General features: G+C 38.6%; 1 protein-coding gene and 1 long non-coding RNA gene across 2 annotated transcripts in view; one reads left to right on the top strand and one right to left on the bottom strand.

Annotated features, from left to right (window-relative positions):
• Window positions 1-6,406: 6,406 nt before the first annotated feature.
• Window positions 6,407-24,402, bottom strand: KCNA4 (potassium voltage-gated channel subfamily A member 4). The gene is made up of 2 exons (XM_086677768.1): window positions 23,694-24,402; window positions 6,407-20,534 (listed from the first exon to the last, which is right to left on the bottom strand). Exon 2 carries the CDS (start codon window positions 19,752-19,754, stop codon window positions 17,787-17,789), a length of 1,968 nt encoding a protein of 655 aa, XP_086533894.1. The 5' UTR covers window positions 19,755-20,534; window positions 23,694-24,402; the 3' UTR covers window positions 6,407-17,786.
• The window catches only part of LOC147576579 (uncharacterized), a 37,808-nt gene continuing 37,367 nt past the window's right edge, over window positions 24,155-24,595 (top strand). Inside the window, exon 1 of the long non-coding RNA XR_015240943.1 lies at window positions 24,155-24,516. This is a non-coding gene — a long non-coding RNA (uncharacterized LOC147576579). The remainder of the gene's footprint in view (window positions 24,517-24,595) is intronic.

The raw sequence follows: 24,595 nt of genomic DNA, 5'->3' as shown, positions 1-24,595 counted from the left end.
GCACTGACTTTGCCATCTGATGGGTATATGGAAATGAAAAGGCAATGTTCAGGTATGAAATTTAAACATGACAAAGGAATCATTCAAAATCTCTTATGGATAGAAACAAAGAATTCAGAGTTTTGAGCCAAAGGGGAAAAGATACAATCACATACATGTCTATACAACAATAGCAAGGGAGAGAATTATTATATTACTATGTATAGTGATGATAATTTTCCTGAATAACAGATTGATCTGCTCTACCAATTCCAAAGTCCCTGAAAATTAATGATTTGCTGATAGATAAAGCCATCACGTGCATTTGGAAGACATCTTTATACCATAAGAGAAAAAATGTAGAAATTCTCAAAGCATTTCCTCACAGATACATTAGAAAAAAATCCTCTTTTTAGCCTATGATGCAAGACATCTACTAAAAGCAAGAGAAATACCAAGTTTAACATAACCGTTATTGATGTCAGTAATGAGCCAATATGAATACTCTGAAATCACTTGAAAATTTGTTATAAGATTGATAATACACTCGCCAGATATCAAATTGAGCACATTTCAATACCAGATATTTCACTGACAACTGACTAGAATTGATCCACTGCTTGATGAAATTCGCATGTGCTACATATAAAAAGATCCAAAGTTGGACATGCACTTTCTAATCAAATCTCACAGGAGATAAGTTTTAAATTCACAATGGAAAGCAATGTTCTTGGCTCTAAATTCAAAGAAAGAGTTCACGTTAACACAAAGATTTATTTTTTCAGATTGTTTGAAACAACTGCTAAAAGTACTGAGTCATAAGAAAACAAAGCTTAATGTGAAATTCTTGTCTCTGTCTAGCCAGTGGAGTCTATAGATTAGCCAATAACACTGTGTAGGCCACTAGCCTGGGAAAGAATACTAGAAGAAGCAAACAATCTTTTATATTTTGAAACTTACAATTTTCTCAGGAAAGAATTTCAAAAACCTAATAGAGACAAAATCATTTTACTTTCTACAAACTACTACCTTTGCAGACACATATAATCCAGAGTTCATAATGTGAGTCCATTTCCCAAGATGCACTACACAGAAGAGAGTTTGAAAAGTAGGCTAAATTAAAATATTCTTTTTTCTATGCATTCTATCCATGGACAGGGTCAGCTATCTCTAAAAGATTAGTTCTGGAATAGATTTTTTATCAGACCAAATCTGCTCACATGCTGTTGTTAAGTCTATTGTTTTAAGCCACAAAGCTTTGGAGTATTTTGATATATGGAAAATGCGAATTATATACATGCTACCATATAAACCAATTTATAATTATAACTTTTAAGTATTTTACAAATTCAAACTGGGATTTATCTACCATTTCTATGAATCTGTTTTCATCAGACCCAGGGTGCAGATACACCTTAGTAGACTAAGACACAGAAAAAATAAATAGATTTATAAGATCTGAAACAAAAGTCAAAAATAGAAACCAAATCCAGAAATGCTAGAACTACTGGATTGCCTGAAGTCTGTTTACGTATCAAGAATGATATTTGAAATATACATGAAACTGGTAAAGCATGAACAATTAAGATGAATCATAGCCTTAGCACTTATACTAAGTTTTGGAGGTCCCTTGAGGTACCTTAATCCATAGCTCTTAAACAGATCTAAGGGGTGGGGGACAGACCCTGGGGCATTTACTGGGCACCAACCAGAGCATCAGCTGGTAACTAATCAATACAGACACATTCCAACAATGCCATGCTAAGCTCCAAATATAACCAATGAGTTTTCAAAAATAGAAGCATTATTCATAACTTCACTGTCTCACTTAGAGAGTTAAAATGTTCTAATATCTTTGTTTGCTTATTTGTTGTAGAAACTAGTATTTGGCTCCTGGCTTTATCGTCTCTTCATTGACATGACTGAACCTCAAAAGCCCATTGTTACAGTTTAAGATACCAAGACCTCCCCCTCTCTCTCTGAAAAGCAAGATGCAATTTGGCAAACTGTCTACAAGATATTACAAATTGTTTCAAATCTTTAAAAGGAAAAGAAAAAACAAACAATCTTCTTTATTTCTATCATTTCTTCCTAACATGAGAGGTGGTCTCTAAGAATAACTGGAAACACCTCTAATTTAATTGGATTAATTCCCCCAAACTAGCATTTCCAAAAAATAAGTAGATAATAAACAGGAAAGAATTATGGGCTCAAAGTTCAAAATAAGCAGAGATTTTCAAAGATTCCAAAAATCCTTTTGGGAAGTCCTTTAAAAAAAAAAGAAAGAAAGCTAAAAATATGCTTTTAGCTACTAAGAAATAAATAAATAAATAAATAAATAAATAAATAAATAAATAAATAAATAGGTTAGACACTCTTCCTTCCCACCCCCAGCCTCTTTTCATTGAAGTGTTGAATTCAGGAAGTTAGGTAAAGAGAGATTATTTTTGGCGAGCAGGAATTAGAATTCCTAGGAATAGCCTGTATTATTGCCAGGGACAACTTCCACAAGAATATAGGATTCATTCCCATAAGGTTTATGTACAACCCAATAGTCCATGCAGCTCAATTCTCTAACCAGAAGATGGGCTGGTAGGCTTTGACCTGAATAGTTTTAAGCTCTTCTAAGGGACCTTCCAATTCCATATAAGTGAGAAGAGAGAAGTGGGCAGTTTCTCATTTGTAATCTGTCCCATAACATGGAAACATCACATCAGTGAAAAGCTAGATATTCAATCAAGAGAGAGAGGAGAAATCAAAGGAGAAGAAGGAAGAAGAGAACAAAGAGAAAGCAGAGAAACTAGAAGTAAAACCTGTGTCCTGTTATTAAATATCCTGTGATGAAATTAGCAGGAGACCATTCACAAGCCACACAGAGATTAGGTGGTTCAGGACAATACGCTGTCTTAAGGGCAAATGAAGGACTTGTGATGGTAGAGTTAAGAGAGATGAGAGCTGAAGGCAGGCCCTTCAGGTAAGATGCAGACAGAGAATTAACCTGACCACCTTGAACCCAAAGAAAAGTTATAGGAGTCTGCTTACGATAAGACAGCAGAGAACTAATGTGAACTACTTTGTTAGGAGTTGTTCAAGCAACATTTATCATCTCAAACAATTTGCTATATGATTAGGCAAACCTGAGGTCAACAAATAGCCATTACATTATTGATATTTAAATGATTAATGCTTGCTAAATGGCAGAGAACATAAAATGAATTATTTTCAAAATTTATTTCTTGCCCCACTAGATTAATATATTGCATTATACTGGAAAACAATGCAATATCATTTAAAATTAAAATCCCTTTATTTAAAAACAACTTCCTCTGGGAAAATAGCTTTAAAAATAGTAAAAAGATATTTTAAAATATTATATTCATGAAAATATTCATCACAGTTTTATTTATAATGAAAAAAATAAGCAATTTAGAAAATATCCATCATACTGGAATGAACAAGAAAATGACATGCATTGATTCCATGGAATATGGTGCAGACACAAAATCATGGCAAAAAAATGAAAATAAAAAATTATGTAGCAACACTAAGAAAAAAGTAGAGATATTACATTCAAGGGAAAACACAATTCAAATTATAAATATGTTATAATTACATTGAGGTAGGATAAAAATGCTTAGGGAAAAAGGTGTTACAATTACAGTAACAAAATTCCTCCCCCCTCCCTTCTCTATTTACATATTGAGAACATAATAGAGTAGTATTTAGGTAAAAAATATTTAAAATAACTCCTCTGGCCTCAATTGGAACTCTCTTCATTATGATCACATGCCATCATTGTTACATGCAATCATTACGTTACACTCCGAAATACTAGAATGAGATAAACAAGCTTTAATGGTACTTTAAAAAAATATGAAAACACATGCACAGAACCCACAAAAGCAATGAGTAGATAATTTGGTCATCCTCACCACTATAAAGGCACAATTCAAATGCTTCAGAGCCTCTTACAAACTGCTGGAATTCATGGAGCATACCACACAACCTTGAATTTCGAATGTCATTACATAGCACAAACCAAGCTAAGTAGGAAGCTTTCTTCCACTAGCATGAATACAAATGAAGACCCTTTTGTCAGCTGTGTCGGAGTCTCTTTGAAAACACTTCACATATATACAAAGCATATATCAGCCACTTAATCAAGGAAAAGCACAGATGTCTTCATTTGGTTATGGACAAACAACCCAACTGGCCAAAACCACAAACACATACTACTGCTTCTCCCAAATACTGTTGCCATGTGATCTGTATTTCAAAGATGGATTGGATACACTCTCCTAAAAAATAAAACTTTCCTTAAACAAAATAAAATTAAATACTATTCTCCTAAGAGAATCTGAGAAAGAAATAAAAAAATAAGAAAAAACTTTCAGCACAGATATGTTGATAGTACTAGTTAGTAGTGATAGTGGCAAATTCTATGACCATGTCTCCCCATCCGCTAACTACTAACAGACTGCAAAGCACACAATCTGGATTTACCACCTAGGCTTCACTGGAAATTAACAAATTACCAAAATATGATTATATTAACATGGTAATGATAGAAATTATAAGATAATAGATTTGTGTTATAGCCACCAGCAGAAACATACAAAGGCAAATTTTGCTTCTTCATGGTTAATCTAACCTTCTTGTTCTTATCTATAGAAAAAATAGCAACCAATAATTATGACTTGCTTATAGGGGTAACAATGATGTCAAAAAAAACCAAAAAACAAAAATAAAAACTGAGAACAATCTGAAGGTTGATGGGGGTGGGAGGGGGGAGAGGGTGGGTGATGGGTACTGAGGAGGCCACCTGTTGGGATGAGCACTGGGTGTTGTATGGAAACCAATTTGACAATAAATTTCATATTAAAAAATAATAAAAATAAAAACAAAAATATTATTTTATTTAATAGCAAAACCCTCCATATCTCTACACCTCATCCCTCAGGTTTTCATTTGACCATTCGATAATAATTAACATTTGGCAACTAATATCATTTAAACAATTGGAGCTATGAGAATCTGAACTTTTTTTTTTTTTTTTAATGAAATTGAATCACTTAAGTTGTCCATACTTTCTATTAAATGCCCTGGAGTTACCTATAATACTCTCCTTGAATATCTGCCATAGAACCATCTTTCTGGTGAGAGATTATAACAAGATGCTTTTAATACTATTCTATGGGGACCAAGAGGTTTACTTCTCTATGCCAAGCAGTTAGGTTTAGATAAATAGCATGACAAGGCTGCAATAAATACTTAGTGAAATAATGTGAGTTCGAAATTTTAAAAAAGGCAGAAAAACAAGATTATTACGAAATTGCTTTACATGACTAATAAAGAAAGAAAAATATGTTTTATGTGCTAATTCTCTAGGAGTCAATCTGCACAAATTATTAGTCTCTCCTATTTTTAAGGCAAAGTTTTATTTTAATGGAAATAAATAATTAATGATTATTTAATGCCATAGAAGCCACCCATTTGGTGCCAGAAAAAGTAAAACCTAGAACCAAACTGTAAGATCAAGATCCAAAATAAAAGTTAAAGATAGTTAGGCTAACATATTTATATTCAAATGTGTACATAAAGAGAACTTTTCTTCTGAAAACATATTGCTTTTCTAGGGAGACAGGCTTTCAAATTGCCAAACTCTATTCTAAGAACATTCACACATAGCCTGTGAGGCTATTTAGTATGTTTTAAAAAAATAGGCCCTAAATAGAGTTAACATTATATGATATGAATTTATTTAAAATCTCAGAAATGTAATCTACTTAATGTAATACCACATTTCTAAATTATACACTCTGAATAGATACAGAAAAATTCTGATATATTTTAAATGCACTTGGCTTCCATTAAAATACTTATAAATGAACCACACAGAATGTTTTGACAATAAATATATATTAAATACATATATAAACACATATATATTTAATATATATAAACATATATGTTTATATATTATATATTAACATATATATGTTAAACATATATGTTATACATATTAAATATATATAGTTAGTTCCTCCTTTATACTATAACAATGAGCAATTCAGCTATTTGCCCAAAGATCTTCAAATATTAACTATGTGTCTGTTAATTTAGGCTAAAATATATATTTCTAGTTTGCAAATACTTTCATGAAAAATTGCAAAGGAAAAAAATCTTAGTTTTAAGAAATCACATAAATAATGGGTTCATTACAGAATGTCATATTTCTAAGGCACAAGAATAGTTGCAGTTTGCTAAAGTTAGAATAAAAATCCTACAACATAATGATTTTACAATTAAAGGTATTTCCCTGACAGAATAGATAGCAATTGGAAACTCAAATTTAAAGAGAATCCAGGATGTGTTTGATACTAATGGCTTTAATGAAGCAGAATTGAATGTCTGACTTCACAGTGCCTTGGCTTTTTTTTTTTTTTTTTTTTTTTTTTTTTCCCTTCACTGACTCCACCAAGTGTTTTGGCTTCAAGTAGAAGTGGCTTCAATTAAAGATAATGGTTGTTTGGTGTGAATGAAGACTAAAAGCCAGTGTCTCTAATGTTATGCTCTGAAACAGTCGGAAAATAAACAAGGTAGTCTTTAAGATATATTTCACAGGAAAAGTCTGAGTTGTTAAGAAGTTAAAGCTAGTTAGAGAGAGCTGAAAATGTTATTGCGACTGCATTTCAAATGTGACAGTCTGAAATCCAGGAGAAAGAAATCAGACATCATCTTGAAAGCAAATGGAAACCTGAGCAAACACCTATGGGATCTGATCAATGTAGATAGAGGCACCTCAGAAAAATCCCAAAAGTCTGCCTCAACTGCCCTGACTTAACCATGTAATTGATGCTATTTCATTTGGCTTGTCTCAGTAGAAATGTCCACAAAAAGAACTATCTTTTTCACATCTCTCCAAAAAAGAAACCCAGGTCTTTATTCAAGTCAAAAATTGTAAATGCACTATCAATGGCAAGCAAGCCTTTCCTAAGGACAAAGATATAGGTGTTTTTGTTTGTTTTGTTTTTAAATGGGGAGGAGTGGCAGAAGAACCATGGTCCTGGAAAAAACCTACTTTAGAATAAAAAATATTATTATCATTTACTGTTTCATAGATGTTTATTATTTCAGTCAAATCCACTTTCTCTCACTTATAATTTAATCACATGCTATTAAATAGAAGAAATAGAAGTTCTGGGGATTAAAAGAAGTAAATATTCTGTACAATCACCTCTACTATTTGAAAGCACTGACTTGTTATTATTCATGCAAGAATCATAAAAAAACTGGCAAGTTGGAATTCAGTCCCATTTACTATGCAGTTTATATAGAAGCTATTACAGAATATGAAGCACATTACAGAACACAAGATATAATTTATAAAAATTATTATCAAAGCATGATAGCATGGAAATTCACTCTCCAAGGAGAAACAAGACCTAGTCACATATATAGATTCAGGGTTGGGGGAGGGGGGGGACTAATAGTAATAATAAATGAGAATCCTGCTATTTAGAAAAAGGAATCTTTCCGTAACTCAAAAATCCTTCTACATGGACTGTGATTCTTTGAAGTGTTAGTACATTTGGAGACTGTGAACATGGGCACAGCCCAGTCATCTAGCATGAGTCTAACAAACATCTGTTGAAAAAATAATTGGTGAAAGAAAAGAAGTCTGTACACCCTTTTTATTCTAATTTTAGCCCTGGGTGAGGAACCGACAAACAGCACCTGAATTAAATATGTCCCGTTCACAATACCAAAGTTTTATAAACCTACAGATCATCATAATAAAGCATTGCCTTGTCTTTAAATTTCAACCCCATCTAGTCAGGGTTGAAGCTAGTCACAAAGGGACAAACCTAAAAATAGATTCTGGTGCATGAGAGGACTGAAGCCTGCCTGCTCTGTCAGCTCCTCTTGCCAGCAGTGAATGCAAAACTCAGGTAATGTCTCATCGTGTGTAGACATTTCCCCTGAAGCAAATAAATGTAACAGCCAAAGCATAGCTTCAGTAGCCTAAGGAATATCGCAAGAGGCATTTTAAAATTTGGTAAATCAACTGTTTCACTAAAAGTGGAAATGAGTACGCTGTATCTAACAATATGTTTGCAAAGCAAACAATAGCCAAAACTGTTTGCCCTGAATTTTCTTGATTAAATTCCTAATAACAACAGTTGCACAGAACAAGATTTCCGCTATTATAGTCCCAGCTCATTCTACACTGAGGCTGTTTCTACACAGTAATAAAGCATCTGAGTGAAAAATGCAAAATACACAACTAATCATCCAGCTGTTTCTAAAATCCCAGCTGTTCAGTAATAGGCAGACAATACCCAACATAATAACAGAACATAATAGACTCACATTGCAGGTGACTGTAGAAGCTTCCCGGGTTTGCACTGGAATGACCTGATTTATAAAATGGGAAAATGTCTACCTGGATCATACAAAAAACCTCCCCCTGAGAAATTTGTGAACTTGGGATAGCAGAAGCCTTCCTGATCTGGGCTTTCACGGAAATAAATGTGAATGGGGTGCAGCGGGGTATGGGGAAGATGGGGGTGCCAAGCATTTTAATGTCTATTTCTGCAGTTAAAAAAAAAAAAACAGGTTTAGTAACTGAGGGAAAAGATTGAAACAGGAAACTAAAAAGGAGACCTTTGAACAAGTTTATATTTGGTCAGAACTTAGAATCTTCTACTTTAATATCCCGTCCAAATCTTTTCAGGGGTGCAGTAAAATTTTTAAAAGTTGAGTGACTTTCTAATCCCTCTTGCAGAGCTTATAACACAACTACAGCTTTTCACAACTGAAATAAAAACATGTTTCTGGTATGTAATCTTCAGCTTATTTTAACAATGATGGCAGTATTTATCCCATGCTAGACTGATTTCCAACAGTGATACCACAAACAAAAAGGGAACAGTAATTCCTAAACAGAGCCTCTCCTATCCAAAAATTCAACTCAGTCCCTTGAGTGAGTAAAAATAGTCTGGTGTCACAAGATGATTCACACCTTAAAATACTGTATGTTGCTTCACCCTTATCTGTCTAATCTAACCCTTTCTTTCCCCCACTGTTTCTCACACTGCCTTGAAGCCTGTGAAGTATGTGGATTCTAGTAGTGAAATGACATGTCTTCTCTTTGGTTGAGCAGCAGCAGCAACTAAATCAGCAAGGAGCATACGATGACAGCAAGAAGTTCTAATTATGTTGCACAGATTTTATGATTTTTCCATTCCTCTAAGAATTGCACACCAGCAATAACCAGCATAAACACATCATTCAGCTCTGTGTTAGTGACAAGCACTCTTAGGGCTTCAATGGATGCTTAATTCTTAGTTTTAATACACCTACCACATTAACATTCTGCATTGGATTAAGGGTGGGGGAGATTATCCTCTGTGAAATATAAGTGCCCGCATGGTAATCTTTTAAGAATGTGACTCTTGCTCTGAAGGGAAAAGTGAGTTTTACCCTTAGTAAGACGCAGCTTTGGTTTAATGGTATGTGAGTGCTCTCAGAATACCAGCAAAGGGAGTTAGAATATTGGTACATATACATACACATGCTTACTACATCTGGTACCAATACTAAGTGATCAATCTGCTTTTCTGGATTTCCTAGATTAAAAAAAAAATTAATAGCATTACCAAATGAAGCAGTTTCAGTCTGATCTACCTATTTTCACCATCAAATGAATGACCTCACTTAGGCAAAACTCCTCACCCCTTGCCTACCTCCCTCCCATTCCCCAATGCCCCAATTAGCCCTTGATCCTTCTTACACCCTGTTGCTATACCAGGAAAAAAGCAGTTTACTAGCTTCACACCGGTTGGCTCGCTCAGATCTGGAGGAAACAGGTCAAGAACTCTGAGAACACATCTAGGATCCCAGAAGGAAAATCTATTCCGAGTATACCTTCTCGGTCATCTAGATTCTAATATGGTATACGCATTATGTTATGTTGTTTTCCATATATACTGAAATCAGACTGATTAATAGCAAATGTTGCAAAAAAAAAAAAACCCATCAAATGATCTTGTCATCCTCTGATCAATTTGTAATCAAGCTTATCACTTGGTTTGGTAAAAGAAAGTTCATAACCACTAATTTAAGTATAATCCATAAATTTAAATATAGTTTTCAAAAGTCAGGAGACAGGGAAGAAAAATAAAGAGATTCCATTAACCTGTCAAGAAACCTGAATAAATGAATCGTTATTTATGGGCTAAATCTCTCTCCAAATAAATGGCTCTAAATATGAACTGCAATCTCCAAATCTCAAATTAATATCTTAAAATATTTAACTAGAGTTATTCCTCAAGCTAATGAGATAGTGTGGAACTTATGATCTCTATTTTGTTATCGAAATTCATTTTAATATTAGGTAAATCACCCTGAAATTAAAATCCATTCCCCCAACAGTAATGTCAACGACACCAATTAGGAATGACAAATAAACAAATAAATATAAATCCTACTATATTCCCTAGAGATTCCATACCCCTTGCTGTATTTCAGTCCAGTGGGAGCTTCATTAATTATTTCCTACCTTATCTGCTAGCGAATGAAAGCCTCGTTTGGATCATGATCCCTACCAATTGAAGAAGAAAAAAAAGACTTGTTCAAGTGCTATGAACACATTAGTGTTCTCTGGGGGAACCATCAATCTACTCAGGTATGAGTAAATTAAGTTTATAAATAGAATAACATGCATCCTTTATGTTAACTAATGTGTCCCTATCATTGAAGGAGCTCAGATAATACAGCCCTAGTCTCTAAGAGATATGAGATTTTCTAATTATCTTACAGTTTTGTGTGTGAGTGCCTGCAGAGGCTGAGATATTGAAACATTTGCCCAAAACAAAAACAACCTGAGACTTTTTAATACTGTAATTGAACCTAAGAGAATTAAGGAAGTCACATCAAACAACAGCTACGATAAAAATGCAGAACAATAATGGCTTTAAGTTAATTGATTTCTAGAGAGCACAAAGTAGCTCTATGGGGCTAGATAGTCTAGTTTCCATGCTCTATGTATCCTTTATGTAATGGGAATAATGACCATGAAAAATAAGACAAACATTTTGCAATGTTTCATAAAACATAAAAATCAACCCTTCCTGGGAATGAAACCCCATATATCCTTACCGCATGGAATATCTCAGAGCTTAGCCCTAATACCACTGTGGTTGTATGGCACAAAATCCAACCTAGAGTGTAAAGAAAGGTTCCTCAATCCTTAGGTCTCACCATTTTCCCCAACACAAAAGAATTATACACTTTTACTTCATTTCAAAAAGTCTCTTGCAATGCCTTAGACAATTCATTTTGCTTATATATCTTTGGCCAGAATAAAGGCAGAATATTAAATATATGATATGTATATAAACATATGAATAAGTATTAATCTAATTATTTTAAAACAAATATAAATATTTGGCTCAGCATTGGTACAACTGTAGTCAATATCCACAGGGGCTATTTATTTTACTGATTTAAGAGGTGACTGATTCTTCAACAGTCAGTAGCTTAAGAAGCTGTGTATAAAAATGCCTTCATTTTCTGTGGCTTTAAAAATATGCCTTTGGTCTACAAAGTCATGAAAAATTAATCCAAGTACATTTGCACATAACACCAATAACTGGGAAAAAACAGCATATTTTCCATATTCACTAGTTATTCCTAATAATTACTATCATGACCACTTCTAAGGTAAGTTAGCATTTCTGCCATTTTCACAGAAAATGTTAACTTGCATAATATCTCAGTAGCTCATTTCTGCTTTACAACACACAATAGTCACTCCTGGTTAACTCTGCTAATGGCAAGGAGATAGGGGAAAGGTTATTCCTAAATCCTTCATATTTCATTCTGAGGTACATAAACATTAATTTGAACAACAGATTTGGTTTTCCAAATAGTTTACTTGGCTACCTAGTTTCAGGGTATTTGTTGTTTCTTTGTAGTATATTGTTTTCTGTTTACAATTTTGCATGTTTCTAGCCTGGCTATTGAAAGGGAGACCATGGTTTTGAGCCTGAGTAAAGCCAACTCAGATGAGAAACTAGTCTTGGACAATCTGTACAACAGGTAATTTGCAAATCAGGAAGCAGAAGTTAACTATTTGTGGATCAGCGATCAAAATCATTTAGCTCCTGGTACTCTGGATACAAATTCTCCTTCCAAGATACCAATGATGTTAAATAAATCAAAAACTTGACTGCAAATCAGCAACACCATGATCAGTGGATGTGGGAAAATCCCTCCCCAGACAACATTAAGATGCCTTCTTTAGCATTTTATTTCCTTGATATATCTATTCTGGTACCATTTCGTATTACCTACAGGCCTGAAAGGGAATATGTTGTAGCCTCACTTAGAGCCATAGCTCATTACTATATGCTATGTTTTTCAAAGCACCCAACTCATACCCTGGGATTAATTTATTTATCCGTAAATAAAGTAACCATATTTTCTGTACCTCAAATTGGGCCATATGGTCTGATATGTATTAGCATACTTTTTTATGAAGATACTGTAAGAAATTGGGACTGCTATGGAAACAGAGAACCAAGTCAGAAATAAAACTCATATCACAGTCCTAATCTTAATTTACATTTCAGAAGTACACATTCCCATTTACCGCAAAAATAGCTCTGCTTCCTTCAATCTTGAACACAAACCACTCCATCAACATTCTTTCAAATAGGAATACTGATCTTCGTACTAGAAAGTAGGATTGTTTTCTAACCTGTAACAGTTACATTGGTTTGGATGACCCTGTGTTTTGAGTCAAGCTTCTTTGCAGGCAGGAAAACCAAGAAGTACCTTTTGTCCACACCAAATGTCCCTTGCCGAATTCAGAATGACTTTTGGGTCAGGAAGATTTCCTGGAACAGGCCCCTTTGCCACTGAATGACAACCCGTAATCATTCTATACTGTATCAATAAAAAAAAAAAAAAACACACACACACACACACATAAAGAGGGATGTTACACTCTGCATCATGCACATGAGCACATCACATGCTCACCAAAAACTGTAAAACCAACCTAGGTGTATTTGCCACTTTACCTAGGAACAGCTGTGATGTGGTGGCTAAAGGTGCATCACAATCCTCAAAATCAACAACAGAGAACACCATTTCTGATTCTGTTGAGATGTGGAGATACTACTGTTTATGATTCCAGTGCAATTAAAAATAACTTTCTACTGGCTAATGTTGACTTTCTAAAAACTGGATATATATCTGAACTCAAAAGTATTTTCCATAGTTATTTCTTATGCATAGATTGGATTCTATTTCAACAGATGTTTTATGAAAACATTTTCACAAACCTTCATTGATCCTGTTTAAAACTAATTTGACAAGCTGGGGCACCTGGGTGGCTCAGACAGTTAAGTGTCCGACTTCAGCTCAGGTCATGATCTCGGGGTTTGTGAGTTCGAGCCCCACATCAGGCTCTGTGCTGACAGCTCAGAGCCTGGAGCCTGCTTTGGATTCTGTGTCTCCCACTCCCTGTAACCCCTCACCTGTTCATGCTCTGTCTCTCTTTCTCAAAAATAAATAAACATTAAAAACAAAACTAATTTGACAAGGAAAGCAGTGACACTTGTGAAATACTACATGTGCTTAGGCATAAAATGAGTTCCCCAGCATAGGTCGGAACACTCGTTTACTGACAAGACTGTACTATAACAAAGCAAGAAATCAAAATGTTTACTTACCAACTTTCACATGTATTCAACTGGAGACTGAGTTATTTTTTATTAAGGGAATCCCTTCCCTTTCGTTGTTAGAATAAAGAGCTTCAAAATACACCCTATTCATTCAGTTTCATTTACATTCTAAAAACTCAATCTCAAAATCTCTGGTTCTCTATTTAACCCAACAGTGAGATTTTAAACTGTTTTTGCTCTTATTACCTATGATATCAAGACCAATATGATTTGAATACTTAGAAAATATCCAGCTAGTCTAATAACTTCCTTCCACTCCAGAGAATTTTGGTGCTAAAAGGAATCAAGCGATAATGTAGCACAACAGCCTGGTTGTACACTTAAAAACAAAACAAAACAAAACAAAACAAAACACCTGAGAGTCAAGATGAAATGATGTGTCAATGTCAACGAGCCATCTCTCCACTCCCAGACCATCCATCATTCCTTTGGCACCCAAAAGCTCTATTTTGCAGAAATTGAAAGGAGTATTTAGTCCTCTTTTCTCCATAACTGGTCTGCATAACTGTTTCCCTTTCAAACATTTAAAAGAGAGAACAATGTATCCACCCTTGAAAAAACTCTGGTTAGGATGATCTTCAAATATTGTACTTCTGGTAACATTATCATCTGAAAAGCAACTAGAGGATCCGAGGTTCCCAAAATTCAAATCTCTAAATGGGGCCACTTCTCTTTTATCTTACAGCCAAATGTGTGTGGTGGCCTCTGAGAGGAGAGTTTCCTAAATGTCAGTTACAAATAGCTTCTGAAAGCATATTACTCAGTAGATAAAATTTTTACAAATGGTACTAAAGCACCTTGCTTAGCTAGCTTTAACTTGGAAAAATGTTATACATTCACAGCTGCAATTGACACTTTCTCTACCTTCACACATTCTCTACAAGAGAAGTGTTCCATACAAAAGTGCCCTAGACAAATCTTGAGGGCTTGCATGCTTTCTTCTTAGTGTGGAATCAAGATTCAGACATCCTAAAATAAATGCATCTTGAAAGAAAATGCAAACCAACACACATACATGTAGTGATAACCTAATATTTGCTTTGGAAGCCCATGGCTGTCACTTCTCGTCTGTATTACACTTAAAAAAAACTATGTAAGATACAGGAAAATCCCAGGATCCCAAAAGGACTATATTTCTTGAATTCACAGAATTATCAAATCTAATACGTATCGGCTAAATTTATTATAACTTTCAGCTTTAAAAAGGAGCTGTGGTAGAAATGTAATACCTTTTCCCTTCCAAGCATAGCCAAATCATTGCCATTGGGATTATTGAATGTTCAATAAACATCCAATGCTGGATAGCATTTAAATTATCTAAAATATAATCTGACCTAGTTGGGTACAGAAAAAGATACATGGTACCTCACTCACAGAGTCAACTTTTTTACACCAGGACATGCCCGGGATCTTTCTTTCCCCCAAGTGAAGAAACTGTAGCAATTATTCAATGAGAGGCTATCTTGTGTCTGCATATCCACTTCCTGTAAGGAGCTCAAAATTAAAGAAATTACCCATGATTTTCACGACATCCTAATAAAGCAGATGTAACTCCTGGGTTCTTTTTTTTTTTTTTTTTTTTTTATAACTTTTGTTTAATGTTTGTTTATTTTTGAGAGAGCACAAGTGGGGGAGGAGCAGAGAGAGGACAGAGGATCCAAAGCAGGTTCCTCACTGACATCAGTGAGTCCATGAGGGGCCTGAACTCAGGCACCAGGAAATCATGGCCTGTGCCAAGGTCCCAAGCTCAGCGGACTGAGCCACCCTGGTGCCCCATAACACAGGGGTTCTAATTCTTCTCTTTCCAGAGGAAGATTAAGCAATGTGGACATAACATCAGGCATTTATATGGAACTAGGCATTTCTGAGTTATCACATGCTATTTGCTTTCCATAACAATTCTATGAAGTAACGAAAGCCTTTATGTGCCCTTTTTTTTTTTTTTTTTTACTAATGAGGAAATTGGGGTGTGGAGATTAATGGTGACTTTTTCAAATGAATAGTGACCAACCCAGATAGCCTTACTCCTAGTCTGTTTGTTATATTTTTGCTTCAAATCCAAAATATATTAAAATGACATCTTTGAAATCTTATTACAAGATTGCATATCCTTGTTTTATCATTCACTATTGTCTACTGGAGATCTTTGGTCAGAACATTCAATCAACTCCCCCGCTTACTGCCTTTCATTCTCCAACAGGTATTCTTGAAAGGTATTTTTCTTTAACTGGTGGGGATGGAGTGGGGAGAAGGGTGTAGCTTTGCTTTTAAATCTAACATGGATTTATTTTGAATTTCAAATATCATTAAAGATTTATGTTATTATCAAATGATGGCCTGGGATTTAAAAGCTTGAGAAAAGCTATTCTTGATCATTCTTTTCTTCCTTTCTTTTTTCTTTTTTTTTAATTCACAGTTGTCAGAGTTCATTACGTGCTACATAGTATATTTTTCCCAAACCTCAGGACAACCATTTTATAAAGAATAGATGTTGAAGAAACATTAGAGAATAAGGCCTCTTATGCATTCTAAATTTGCTACTCTATATCTCATTATGACTTACTAGTGTAAGTCCGATTACTAGCTGTTACCTCACATTCTAGAACATCTTGTCATGATTTAAGTGCAGTTACATGTGTCACAAGTTCCCTTTACAAAACTGATAGCGATGGTGATATTGAAACCAAATGTTTTGACACAATCCTTCTTTGTATCATTTTTAGCAAGTGGAATGCTAAATTCTGAGGTGAATCCCCACCCTGTGCCTTTATGCAGCTGCACAAAGAAATAAACTTAATAAATCTAGCATTTACGTTGCACATTTAATAGAAAGCTCTTAAGCCATAATCACTGTAGCTGCTGGGCATCTTATTTTCTTCAAGAATTCTTTCAGTGCATGCATTAACTTTGGTTAAATTATTCCGCATTTAAAAGGCAGAAGAATAATTAAAATAGTATGGTTTCAGAAGCATCATTGTCACAGTCCAATTTCTAAAAGATTCCGTTGCTAAATTTTACTTCAGAGTCCCTTTGCAGATCAGTTATTTAGATTTTAAAAGAAGGGAACCATGTGCTGTTATCTGCATGGCCATTAGTCTCACACAAAGAAAAGAAGAGAACATAAAATAAGACTAAGAAATCATTCTTCCAATGATTGTCACTGAACTGTTACATTAGTAAACACTCACAGTAGGAAGTCTCTCTCAATCTCCATCATATAAAGTAGTGCAAAGGAAAAAAAAAAATTCCAGTCCTGTTATCTGTGAACAAAACTTGTTACATTTTCTCCGATTTCACTTCTTCCATTATTGTTAGGCATTTGCTGTCATATCTTCCCCCAAATTAATAATAAAATATAATCAATTTCTAAAGGCCCCTGAAGCCTTTTTAAAAGTTAATTTCCAGTTAAAAATAAACTTTAATTAAATCCAAGATAAAACTGTGACCTATATTCTATTAAATAATTCACTTTCCTTTTTTTTTTCCCCTACACAGTAATTCTTACAATTTTTAAAAAACAACTATGGAATCCAAAGACATGAGATGCTATCAGAGCACTGATAAATGACTGCTCAAATTCATTAGTTCTTACATAGTAAATACTTCAAAATGCCAACTCTTCCCATCACTGCACAATTACTAACAATGTTGACAATTTACTTGCACATACATGCACGCAGCACGTGTGCGCGTGCACACACACACACACACACACACACAAACACACATATACCTTCTCTCCACAGAACCACCTTTACTTTTAACATCTTTTCCAGTTAGTGTGCAAAATTCTTGCATTCTAATAAAAAATATAAAGATAAGATTTGCTCCTATTTTAGCCTCCCTCTTCTCCAAGATGTATCATTTATTTGATATGTAATACAAGTTGAGTAACAATTATGTCACGTATAACCATTAAATGGTGTACTACTATATGCATTAGATTCGTTTGCATATTTCATTTTCATAACTCCACTCTCTATGCATAAATATATTTGGAGATACTGGGGCTGGGGGTGGGGGGAGGCAGTGGCAGGTGGAGAACAAGATTCACACATCAGTCTCCACAGCCTTCGCATTAGAACAGTTGTTTTTATCTGTCTCACTGTCGTCCCCCTTTCCCTGACACTTCTCCTCCTTTGCACAGAGAGATTCCTTAACTCCTTCTTCCATCTCTAGATACTCTGACTTGTCCCCCAGGGAAGAAGAAGTAGAGCTCCGGAATTTCTTCAGCAAATTAGAAGGGAGGTATGGGCAACTGACTGCGTTCTGTGTCAGCTGTGTCTGTTCCTCATTCTCAGTCTCTCTGTGGTAGAAATAGTTAAAGTTAGAGACAATCACTGGCACTGGCAAAGCAATGGTTAAGACACCTGCAATGGCACACAGGGACCCCACGATCTTGCCCCCCACAGTGATGGGCTTCATGTCCCCATAGCCCACAGTTGTCATGGTCACCACGGCCCACCAAAACGCATCTGGGATGCTTTGGAAATGGGTGGTAGGTTCATCTGCCTCTGCGAAATACACAGCACTGGAAAACAGGATGACCCCAATGAAGAGGAAGAAGATCAGAAGTCCCAGCTCCCGCATGCTGGCTCTGAGGGTGTGGCCCAGGATCTGCAGGCCTTTGGAATGCCTGGAGAGTTTGAAGATCCGGAATACTCGGACCAGACGGATGATCCTGAGGATAGCGAAGGACATGGCCTGCTGCTGCTGACCGTTGCCACCCCCCTGCTGCTGGGCCAGATCAGTGCCCAGGGTGATGAAGTAAGGCAAAATGGATACAATGTCAATGATGTTCATGATGTTTTTGAAGAAGAGTGCTTGGCTGGGACAAGCAAAGCAGCGAACCACAAACTCGAAGGAAAACCAAACAATACAGACTGTCTCCACGATGAAGAAGGGGTCGTTGAAGATGGTGTGCCCTGAGTTCTCTAGGTGGGGTGCCGAGGTGTCATTCAACAACCCACTGTGCCCGCCTGCACTCAGTGCCATGATGAGATCCCTGTCGTCCCTAAACTCAGGTAAAGTTTCCAAGCAGAAAATGACAATGGAGATTAAGATGACCAGGACCGAGACGATGGCTATGCCCCTTGCTGGACTGGAACTCTCCGGATACTCAAACAGAAGCCAAATCTGCTTTTTAAATTCATTCTCTGGCAAGGCCCTGTCCTCCTCTTCTCTCACAAAGCCCTCGTCCTCCCGAAACTTGAGCAGGGCCTCCTCTCCCAACTGATAGAACTTCACCTCCTCAGTGAAGATATCAAAGGGGACATTGACTGGCCTCTTGAGGCGGCCTCCTGATTGGTAATAATATAAGATGGCATCAAAGCTAGGCCTGTTTCTGTCAAAAAAATACTCATTACGCAAAGGGTCAAAGTACTGAGTCCTCTTCTCAGGGTCTCCCAACAAAGTCTCTGGAAACTGGGCCAGAGTCTTCATCTGGGTCTCAAAGCGCAGGCCCGACACATTTATCACCACACGTTCACAACAGTCACTGTAGCGGACTGAACTATAGCCACCGCCGCCCCCGTCATCCTGGGGCAGCAGGTCCGTGTAGGAACATTCATCACCATGGTCATCCTCACTATAGTAAAACCTTCCTTCCTCTTCCTCCTCCTCCTCCTCCTCCTCCTCCTCTTCCTCTTCCTCACTCAGTTCCCTCAGAATCTTCTCCTCAGAGCCACTGGGCATCAGGTCGGAGCAATGAGGAAAGCTGCTCTGGCGGTGGTGGACTCTCCTCTTCTCAGGCCGCTGGCGCCTCCTCCTCCGACTACCCCGGCTGCCCTGAGGGTCATGGGAGGTGCAGGCCCCACGCGACTGGTGGTGGTGGTGGGAGCTCCCTCCAGAACCCCCACTGCCCTCCACAGCAGCTGTGGCAGCTGCCACGGCGGCTGCCGCAGCTGCCCTCGAGTGAGCAAGCCTCTCCCGCTCCCGTGCCCTAGCCTGGGCAGCGTAACCATAAGGCATGTGACTGTTGCACCCTGAGCTCTCCGCACTCACCATTGCAACCTCCATGGTGGTGGTTTTTGGAAATGGCTGGTTCCAGTTGTAGAAGAAGAAGAAGAAGAAAGAAAAATAGGGCAGCTTCTTTTGTCACCAAATGAAGGTAAGTTTGGAACCCTTAAGCAGATTGCTTGGAAGACTAAGGATATTTTCAGTCCAACTTTGCATTTTCTGTTTTTAAATCAGCACGCCCCATGCTCTCTGTTCCCAGGGATTCAACATTGCTCTCCGGAGCTTGGCTGGTCTAGATAAACAACCTAGCACTCTCAGGCCTAAGTCAGAAAATGTTGGGGTCTCCCAAACACCTGTTTCAGGGTGGCTGTTCAAATTTGGAAATACGTCTAGGGTGGTTGGTGATGATGCTGCAAGATTCAAAGGCAGCAAATGTCTGACAGCCAGCAGTTGTGCCTAGAAAATGGAATATATTTTTCTGCCATGGAAATTGTCCAAAGCTCAGTCCATCAAATTTAAATAAAATGCAAATAAGCCTTTAGTCTTAGCACTTGCCTTCTAGTGATGGCTTGACCCATGTTAACATGTGGCTTGAAGTATGTCCAGCCATTGCTGCTCAAAGCCTATCAGGATGATTCTCCAGGTGCTCCCCTTAAGTTCATCATAGGCTTCCTGGACCCAGGGGCAATGCCAAGCTATTGAGAGAGGCAAAGACCTTGGGAGGTAGAGAAGGTACAAGATGAGGTGTCAGCAGGAGCAAACCCAGCTCTGAGGTCTCCATAGAAATCAAGGAAATGCAGAGCATCCTTCAGCTAAAATCATGCAGAAGAAGTACTTCACCTGAAAAAGGAAGGGAAATAAGCATAGAAGAAAAATAAAAAGAAGAATCAAATCATAAAGAGCAAACAGCGTTTCCTTCCCATACACTTCTTTTTCTTGTCCTCAAGCAAACCATATAAAGCACCAAGGGGCCACAAATTTCCAAGGAGTATGGGGCAGGTTGTTAAATCTCCTCCCTCACTAAACCATCCCTTCTTCTTTGGTTATTATTTCGGCTCAGTCTATTTTCACGGCAACTCAATTATTTTTCTTCTCTCCACTCTCGACCCACATGGCTCTTCCTTCAGCTCTCCCTTTCACTCATGCCAGGTCTTAATTCTCGCTGTCATTTTCTTCATGTCACAACAATAATGCTGTCACTTTATAGCTGCTTCCATCATTCAGTGATCTCAAGGCAGTTTTTAAAATTTCCACTCATCAAATATTTCTGAATTTAGTGCCTTTCCACCCCTTTCTGTCTTGATTCAGGATTAGAGCAGTTGGAAAAACCAGTTCTCTTTAATCCAGGCTCCATCACTTCCACAAGATTCAATCATCTCATCTATGAAGTGTGGGTCATAATACAACCTCCTCCATCCCACTTTGTAAAGTTTGAATGAGACAATGAATGTTGATAGAATAGCACTGACATAATGAATATCAATACACACTGGACGGTAACCTAAGCTTTTATCATCTATCTACACACCCCCAGATGTATATGTCCTTATACCATACTGTCTGAATTAGGGGAGGACAGAATGTGAGGACATCCAAAACATTTTGAGACTCATCAATGGCCTGTATTAAGTTGGCACTTCTTGACTCCCTGAAGCATGTCCCTGTTGTTGTTTTTCTGTTCCCCAGACTCCAGAACACTCTCTACCACCCACAGCCTAGGAGCTAATCCCAGTTTCCACTTCTCTGATAATCATCTTCTCTCCTTGCTGCTTGCTCCGTGTTCACCTCAATGCTTCCTCCTACACTCTTCTCAAGAGACTATTTCCTTATGTTTTAAATCCCAGTTTGTGTGGACTTCATTTTCAGCCTGTCATACTTCCCCCCATAATTTCATCCATGATCTCCCATCTCCCAACTCCCTCTGCCTCTCCCTGGCTCTCTCTGCCCACCTTTGTCTCCAACGTGCCCACTTGCTGATCATGTCTTCCTTGCAGCCCCAATCTGGCTCCACCGTCACTTGGTAATCCTGGCCTTTCTTCTCAGTTGGCTCTCTCTAGGTCAGGCTAATTCATTTCCTCAGCCAAGACCTGTAAAAACTGCCCCAATCTCCTGTCTCCTATGCTTTTGCATTCACTGTGTCCAACAGGACTTCCAAGAATGCAGACAGTAGCCCAGAGACTTGGGGAGGATAATGCCAGTCAGAATCCAGAGCATCTACCAGGTTCTGTTACTGGAAGCACTTGGGAAGCAAGAGAAATGGCTTTCTGGAGCTATGAACAGGATTCAGCTCCTGACCACCTGCTGCTTCTTGCTGAATCCTGTCAGGCTAGAAGCCTAAACCTACCAGAGTTTTATGAAGTGACAAAGCAGAGAAGGGACAAACAGAGGGCTTCCCAATCATCTCACACTCTCCTAGGGCAAGAAGTGAGCTTTATTGGGACACATAAAACCCAGAAAATACACTTCTGAAGGTATCTCAAATGACAAGCCCCTTCCTTTGCCTGACTCCTAACATCATCAAATACTCTGAAATGTTTACCCTCAGAAGGTCTCCAAATCTCTACTTACAAAACTACCCTGGGGTTACATTTATTCTGGAAGGTCAGGCCACCACCTTTTAAAGACTTTCACAGGCCGAAGAGCCTGAGAGTTTGCTCAGTTTCTTTCCCAACTCCCTCAAAGCCGTTACAATACACTATTTAAATAAAACCCCAATAGAACCAAAGTGCCTGTATATTTGTGTACTACGCACACCCCTCTCCCAACTAATTGACTCCCAGAAGGTCATGAATTAGTAGGTCTTCCGATATCCCATCAATTCTGCAGGAGATAGAGACCTGCCCTCATCTGGCTCTACACTATTTACTTTATTTATTTATTTATTTATTTATTTATTTATTTATTTATTTTTGTTTGTTTGTTTGTTTGTTTTCTTCCTCCCCCACCTTACAAAAAGCAAATTACCTTCCTTTTAATTGGCTACCAGTTACCTCACTATCCCTAACCTAGAAGAAGATGATGATGATGATGAAAAAGAAGAAGAAGAGGAGGGCGAGGAGGGAACAGGAGGGAGAAGGGAAAGAATAAGAAAAAAAGAAAAAGAATAAAAAAAAAAAAAAGGAAAAAAAAAAAAAAAAACCTTCCACACAGCCAAACTCATTTAAAAATCTCTCTTCCTTTCCAAGGTATTCCTGTTTCGGAGAATCTATTCAATCCGACTCCCAGGAGCCTTGATGGGGGAGACCTTTGCAGGGAAATTTCCTTTCCTCTTTAACACCATTAAACTAATAGGATTTAGCAGACTACCTATTCCCGAATCCCTGTGCCCCCCCAAACAACAGCCAAGCATGACTCCCCTCCTCTCACCCCCCAACAAGGAGGCTGTTTTCCCCTCTCAGTGCTAATTCCTGCAACTGGCTTAGGGTGGTACCTGAACCTATCAGAGAGAGAGAGAGAGAGAGAGAGAGAGAGAGAGAGAGAGAGAGAGAGATTGAATCAAAAAACCAACACCGTGAGAAATATACACTTCAACGCACGCCATTTATACAGTCCCTATGTGCTGCTGAAATGCTCGGAAAAGGCACGCAAATCCAAATGCTGGGGGAGACAGCAATTCTAACCCGTTCGCCAGCTGTTCCCAAAGAAACAGAACCGGTGAGTCTGGGATGAGGCAAAAGGATGCTAAATCTAAACCCCACCTCGTTGGGAAACGACATGTTTAATCGTGCCCTCCCCTCCAGACCTAGGTTCCCGCTCGGGCACATTAAGCAGGGCGCACGCACCCCATCCCCGGGGTTAGGAAAATAACAACTGTTGGCCCCCCGGAGCGCCGCGCTGCATCTGCACCTCCCTTCTTCCACCTCCTGGTTTATTTTTAACCGCCTTCCATTCATGTCCTTCTGCCACATCCCCCAATATTATTTATCCCTCAAATGTCCACTGTTTCTTAACAGCCAAAGGAGAAGAGTGGAGGAAAGAGAAGAGAGGTATCATACTCACCGTTCCCAGGCGGAGTGAAAAATAAATATAAAGAAAACCCCCGCTCGGTTTGTCTTTCCCCTCAAGCTGCAACAGCTGGAGGAGGGGAAGAATGTTCTTGGGGGTAGAAGGAATCACTCCGGTGTGGCAGGTGGAAGCTGCAAAATATCCACGGAACAAGTTCTGTTGCCTGGGGGCACAGAGTCCTCGCTGCTGGAGCCCAGGGTGGGGATCAGGGCTGCCCCGAGGAAGACCCCAACACTTCTGGTTCCTCTGGAGTTCAGCACAGGTGGGCACGATTGGGAAAGGAAGTCAAGGTTCCCCAGAAAAAGAAAATCCTAGACAGCAGCGATCACTTGTTAAGCCCAAATTCCTCCTCCAATATCCATCCCTCTCCCTCTCTCGCTGGCTGCAGAAGCAGCACACGCCTCCCCTGGCCGGGAACGCGCGCCGGCCGGGGGCGGGGCCAGGGCCGTGCCGAGGGTGTGGCGTGCAGGCGGTCGCCTGGGGCACCTCCCCGCGCCGCGGGGCGGGCGCAGTCACGACGCCTGCACCGCCCGCCCCCAAGCTCGGACCCCGACGCCTAGGCTTCGGGGAGCAACAGGGAGCGGTTCCGGGAGCCCCTGGCCGCCTCCCCCAAAGGCGAAGCCCTAGTTTCCGAGGGAGAGGTGTCCGCGCTGGAGCTGATATCGGGGTCCCCACGGCAGAGCGGGAGCCCAAGACGGAGGTTGGGAGGGGAGACCTCGACGGGAGGTCCAGGCTCGCCGACCGGGTGCTTCTGCGCGGCTTCTCTCCCTGACCCGCTTTCTCTACACCTCAGCGCACACACGCACCCGCATAACGGGTTTGTGGGTTTGTGGGGTTGGGAGCCCGGGTGCATCTCTAGCTAGGCCGCTAATCGGGAGCCCCCCAGTCGCCTATGC

Source organism: Puma concolor, chromosome D1 (assembly GCF_028749965.1).
Source record: "Puma concolor isolate L17-30 chromosome D1, mPumCon1.1.hap2, whole genome shotgun sequence".
Taxonomy (NCBI): domain Eukaryota; kingdom Metazoa; phylum Chordata; class Mammalia; order Carnivora; family Felidae; genus Puma; species Puma concolor.
Note: the sequence above shows the minus strand (reverse complement) of the source record. Positions and strands in the feature narration are given on the sequence as shown.